This window comes from Syngnathoides biaculeatus, chromosome 17 (genome assembly GCF_019802595.1).
Source record: "Syngnathoides biaculeatus isolate LvHL_M chromosome 17, ASM1980259v1, whole genome shotgun sequence".
In the NCBI taxonomy this organism is placed as follows: Eukaryota; Metazoa; Chordata; class Actinopteri; order Syngnathiformes; family Syngnathidae; genus Syngnathoides; species Syngnathoides biaculeatus.
Window position 1 is genome coordinate 15,860,497 of NC_084656.1, and position 6,391 is coordinate 15,866,887.

General features: G+C 42.1%; 1 protein-coding gene across 2 annotated transcripts; it reads right to left on the reverse strand.

Annotated features, from left to right (window-relative positions):
• On the reverse strand, positions 1-3,796 carry LOC133490896 (meprin A subunit beta-like). 2 transcript variants are annotated; one of them, XR_009792311.1, is made up of 4 exons: positions 3,695-3,796; positions 2,727-3,053; positions 2,544-2,609; positions 1-2,340 (listed from the first exon to the last, which is right to left on the reverse strand). XR_009792311.1 is itself a non-coding variant. In XM_061801579.1 (3 exons), the coding sequence occupies exons 1-2, from the start codon at positions 3,143-3,145 to the stop codon at positions 2,552-2,554; spliced, it is 477 nt and encodes a 158-aa protein (XP_061657563.1). In that variant the 5' UTR covers positions 3,146-3,262; the 3' UTR covers positions 1-2,340; positions 2,544-2,551. The 2 variants fall into 2 exon arrangements, 1 of the variants encoding a protein (XP_061657563.1); XM_061801579.1 differs by lacking the exon at positions 3,695-3,796 and having other exon boundaries at positions 2,727-3,262.
• Positions 3,797-6,391: the final 2,595 nt, after the last annotated feature.

Here is a 6,391-nt window from a genome sequence, read left to right on the forward strand (position 1 = left end):
TTTTTTTTTTACAAGAACGGAATTAACTCTGGTGCGTAATCTGAAATATTTTGCATCATTTCACTCAACATGAAGATAAGGTTTATTTGGAGAGGAAAAAAAAGCATTTAAGTACAAAATACAATAAAAAGACACACTCGGGTCAGGTGATAGAGCGTTCAAATTGCATACGAGCACACTGCATGAAATGACAGTTTGCCTGACAACTACGTTTTTTTAGCTTGAAGCAACAGTTTGGCAAGAGACTATTACATATTTTTTCTCAACGTCTGGAGGCTTTTTAGGTAATCGGATTACTTGAGTAAATAAGACAGCAAAATGAAAGGTCCTTCATGACTTTAGCCTGCCTGGCAAGAAAAACAAAAGTGCGTATATGAAATAAAATGGAGCGGTAATCAACCAAAGCCTTAAGAGACTATCACAGTGCTCATAGTTCATAAGTATTGGGTTTTTTTTTTTTTTAAGCAAGGAGTGGAACTGTAAGGGAACATCTTTTGACCAGTGAGAGGCAGAAAAGGAAATTAGTGGGTGGGAACAAAAGTACTTCCTTTGCTGAGTGATTGGGTTGCACAACTTGTTGGTTGACAACGGGACAAAAGGCGACATAACAGCACACTTTGACAAAACACGCACACTATTTTGGGATTCAAACTGTATTCATAAAGCGGGCTACAAATATACTGAGGGAGCCAGTTTAATTTGACAAGTTTTCCATCCCTGACGATCAAAATTAGCAAAGGCTCGATTATCGTATTTGTCCTGTAAGCGGCAAGCGGCAGATGTTTTCTACCTGTTTAATTCACTCGATGTCGCTGAAGCTAGATATATACACAGAAGATCAAACTGTGTAGATATCGATCCGTATACTCTCCACAACGACGTACTTCCAAAGGATTTGAAAGACTTCCCTGAAGTAGAATATCCGGACACTAGAAATAAACGCGCTTACAAAATGATCAGAACAGACTTTCAAATAATTTGCCTCGTGTACTCGAGCTTCGTTCAGATCTGCACGTCGTATATTTGCAAGACACTTTTGTTGCCGTTTTTTTTTTCGATAACTCCATTGTATCTTCTCCATGCAATCTAATCTTTGGAACACAGAAAAATCACTTCCCAATGTCTCCCTTTCCGCGATTTTCCACATCCGTAGACGCAACAAAAATCTGGCACGATGACGACGGACAGCTGGCTGCTTGTCTGCGACAAAGGCGGTCAAGTACCCGGATGAACAAGCGTGACGTCACGTGCAACCCAGCCGTAGCTACAATCGCAAAATCCTTCTGATAAAAATGGCGTTCAGCAGAGCCGCGGACTCAGTGATCGTGATTCGAAACCACGATAGCAAACTATGATGCTCGTACTGCTGCCAAACAATTAAGATAAACAAATTGTGTTATTCTAATGTAACACCCTTGTTTGTCACCGCAGTGAAAATGACGTGCTGCCTTTCACAGGTCAGGTGAGGTACGAGGACAGACATCCGGTTTTCGGGGGAGGAGAGCTGTGATTGTTTGTGTTGGGTACCTGACACCAGTTTTTTTTTTTTTTTTTTTTAACAACTGATACCTTGCGCTCTGATTCACCTTAGGGGGGTGGGGCAAAAAACAACAAAAAAAAAAGCCAAAATGTGGAGAAGTGGTGTTTATAGCGGGGGTGGGCCAGCAAACGAGTCGGCCTGCGGGAAGTTACTCAACCCCCAGGATGTCAGCTCAGTCAAGAACTAGGAATTATTTTGCTGTTAGCTGTCTGGTCTTATTTATACAGATTAATTTTTTTTAGCTAATACTTTAAGTACAACTGTAAACATTGAGAATATTGTACTTTGAGTAAGAAATTGTCTTGGCAACAAAAACGGGACTATTTTCGATTGACAGAGATATGGTTGCGTGTTGTGTACTGTGTCGGTCATCAAGTACAACACAAATAAGAGCAATAAAGACTCACTCATGGTATTTTCCTCAATGTTTCTTCTCTTGCATTTTCAAAATTGAAACTCAAGACATCTCAATTGCCATCAACAGATTGATAGGGTTAGGGTTAAATCAATATTGTTTGACCCACTTTTGAGCGCCTGCGGCTTTAAATTAACAGACAAGACAAAATAGGTACAGAATGTTTCACCTTCAGTTAGTTCTGGAAGGACAAAGTGATCGGCGGTGTCACCTCGTCACAAATGTCAGAAATCGGACGGGCAACTCTCGAAGTCAGTTTTTGGATTGAGGGCTCAGCCTTGAAAGGAGGAAAAGTCCATGCTGCGCCATCTTTGTAAACATTCGAATAAAATGACCAGTGAGGTTGCAGAAAAAGAAGTTCTGAAGTAGATTCACTAGTACTGACCTGGATTTAAAAAAAAAAAAAAAAAAAAAAAAGGGGATATTAATATTGTGTGGGAGTTACATATTTTCAGACATAAACCAAAGTCAAAAAGACAATGACAAGTTCTGAAAGGAATAGGGATGAAAAATCTGTCATGTCTTTTTCTACCGTTTGCTGTGCATGTGATCCGGCAAAATGTGTCATGACCAAAACAGAAAACATACCGCTGGTGTTAATGTGATGGACCTGCGTCACACAGAACTTGTCTCGGCAGATTTTGCAGTGAATCCCTGGTGAGAAAAGAAAAAAAATATTGGACGGATATGTTTGTAACATATGTGTTAAATGGGGGGTGGGGATGAAAAAGTGTAGGCACCACTGTTCGAATAGCATGTTGACCGTAGTACCTTTTCCTCTGTTTTTGCTTCTGACGCAACTTGGCGAAGACGAAAGCCAGGATCACCACACCGATGAGGACGGCCACCACGCCCAAGGTCAGCGGCAGGCTGATTGAGCCGTTGAAGGTTTTCTCGCAGGACTGGCCCAGGTAGCCCAGGTCGCACTCGCACGCAAAGCCTGAGCCGCCGCCCGGCGGGAGCACGCAAATGCCGCGGCCGTTGCAGCGCACCTCTCCGCAGGTGGGCAGGCTGTAGTCGATGCCTCTTGGTCGGGGTTGGGGGTGAGCGGTTGCCATCGTGGTGTGGGAAGTGGAGGTCAGGAAGGAGCAATGAGATCTAAAAGCGGGGGATGATGGAGAACAAGAGGAGAGGGATAAAACAGACGAAAAGACAATTTCCAGCCACTTTAAACTGATACATTTTTGCATTTGGAGCTTATCTCACTGGGTCGTCTTGGGGCTTTTCCACACCCAAACAACGAGGTGCTCTAAAGCGGCCATGCCAGCATAAAGCTGTCCACAGACTGTATCTGCCTTGTAGTCTTATGGTGTGCACATTGACAATTATTTGCAAATGACAGGTCCACATTCGTAGCAGTATCTTGTTGTATAACATACCGAGGAAAATAGACTGAAAAGAATCGAAGAAATCTTTTTTTCTTTGTACTCATTTATATGTTACACAACCAGCCTAAGTTTACTTCAAGATGATGCTGCAAACATGACCAAGTAACAACGAGAGTTTGTGGTTACTAGTTGCAGTACCAGAAGACTTCATCTATGCATGTAGTAACAGGGGTGAGTATGGCAACCAATTAATACTCTGCAGACTCATTAATATTTGTGAATTACCAGTGCTGCTCCCCCAGAGTAGATTCTACATAGTCAGACAAAACATTCCAAAATGTATTTAACAACACATCACAACCAAGGTATTCTTCTTGAGAGCTACAACATGCATGAAGAAAACAGACAAACCTGTTCAGTTCTCACACCTGCAAAGAACGTCACCCCGTCCCAGTGCGGATAAAGTAGATTAGTTTTCCTGGCGGGGTGGCCCCAGTCCCCGTGCTGGACAAAAGTGAAGTTGCCCTTTCAGTGAGGGAATCTACAACAAAAGGAAGGGGAGGAAAACTGAGACCTGTGATGAATACCTGTTGCTTTTTACTTCTCTCTCTCTCTCTCTCTCTCTCTCTCTCTTTGTCAAACACAGACACACACACACACACACCCTCCCCGCCCTCTACTTCATCTTTATGAGTGTGTCACATACAAGCTTAGTCGTACCAATCCATTTGGTAATTTCATACGAAATGTGCCTAATCTTCCACGTAATTGCTGATCAACACATTGTAAAAGAAATATTGGGTCATCCTGGGGCTGGAGGAGTCTCGTAGACTTAGTCAACATTTCAGGCACTCTATCCAACCTGATGAAGGAATGGCTACATTATTATTTTATTTGATACTTTTTTTTAAGCGACTGACAAGCTATTAACGTTAAACATTTGCACAAACTCACCCTCACCTCTGGGCTATAATGGAGGATGAGGACGGGGGAGCCAGCGAGAAATGCAACAAGTTGGAACAAGACCTGACGCTTGTGAATTGCGCAGTCTTTACATTCCTGTTGAAGCCCATCGGGAAAGTCCATTCTACTTTAAAGCCACTCCGCACAAACTGGCCACTTAAACATTTGTCACATTAAAGTTACCTTCATCTGGCAATCCATTTTTTGAAAGCTCTTGTCCTTCTTAGGGTCTTATTAGCTATTAAATCATTTATTAGTGACCAACTCCATTAACTTTTCAACACCCAGAAGCTGTATTTGCTATAAAGTATTCTTGGTGCAAACAAAATTCTCATAAGACCAAGCATGGGGGCAATGTTCCTTCTAATTTTTGAAGTGTCTGAGCAAAAACAAGAAGGCCGTTAGCGCTCCTTTTGACCACTGTGAGCAACAGACGTACGCACTGTGGTCAATCTGTCATCCATTGAAGTTACATGGCTCACAATAATATCCGCGCCTGTTTTTCTTGGTGTAAAACTGAATTATTGCTCCCAGAATATCTTTAGCAATGCATGTCAAAAGCTGAATGATGCTCCCAAACAGTTTTAGGGTGAATGTTATGTTGCCGCCTATATTTAAAATACAGAAATAGCTTTTGGGCACTGTATCGTCTGCGCTTTCATTCTCAATCAGGCTGTGGCAAGGAGGAATTTTAACATTACACACCAATTGTAATTACCCCTTTAGGAGCGGAGTGGGCGGAGTCAGGTAAACCAGGAAGTACAGTGTGTGGCCTGCCAGCAGCTCTTGTGAGAGGCAGTGTGCTGCTGTGATTTAAATAGGTCAGGCTGTTGTTCACCTCACTGGATCTCTTTTCAGCTGCGCTGAGTGCGCGACAAGTGCGCAAATGCAGTTGTGCAACTTAGAGGGCTTTTTCGTCTCACCATCCAAAGAGGTTAAAAAAGTAATACTTTGAAACCCTAAGGAATAGAAAGCAAATATTTCAAATGTAGCAAGTAAGTCAAAATTCTGAAAAATAAGATTCATGAAAATAAAAACTGACAGTATCAAAGAATTTGTACTAACCAAAAGAACAGAATTTTCCCCCTTACATTAAAAAAAAAATGCTATATCCCAATGCAAACTACAATAAACTTAGAGAACACCCTCCCCAATTCTAAAGTTTTACAATATTAAAACTGTAGGCTGGTTTCACACAATCATACATAAACAGAAGACAAGATTACCGATGCTGCTTGGAGGTAAACACTTCCCAGGCCTCAGCACGCTCTGGTCCGTCTCATTCAACGAGGGCGAGGCTGTGAAAGACCTTTTGAGAGCAAGTCAACCAGGTGATGTGGAAGATGGATTAGTTTTGAAAATTCAAAAAGCTGTGTCCCAGGACTTTGGAACTGGGTGCCCTGCCAATGTTGAGTGTGTGAAAATTTACCCAGAGCTGCAGAATGTAACACGGGGGCAGCTTCAAACGCGTGGGCTCAATGCCACAGACTCAAACTGTGCGTAATCAACAACATAACGCTGTTGATAAACCCATTGTATATAAATTTGGACAAAGGCATAACTGACTATAGGTAGGAGTTTTTAAAGGTGACGTTTCTCAACTAGCTTCACCCAAGACACGGACAAGCGTATGAATCAACACTATATGTAGTACATTGGCGTTGGAACATGTCTGGGCAGCTGTGGATTTTAAATTTAAGCTTGCATTGACAAAGCCTTCCTGCATCAACTCTTATGTATTATCAACTCCGCCATTGCTGAATTGGGGCCCATCTCAGCTGATTCTAGGCTTGTGGTGCTGGGGGCAGCCCGGTATTATCTTTACGCATAACTGTCTTTTTCTTGTCCCTTTCCTAGTCACGCAACTTCTTTCCAGTTTTCTCACCATCTACTCGCGCTCTCTCCATTTTAACCCAATCAGTCAAAGCAGTCACCCCACAGAAAGGGTTCTGTTCAAGGTTTCCTCAGTCTTTCCTTCCCTCCATTGTCAAGTAACTGCTTTAGTGGTGTTCAGTTGCTTTTTAAAATGTATGAGGTTATATTCAAGTCCTGTGTTTGAAGTGCCTTGAGATGTCATGTTGTAAATGAACAATATAGATAAAACTGAAAAAAATGTAAGAAACATTCAGCCCCACAAAGAGGCTA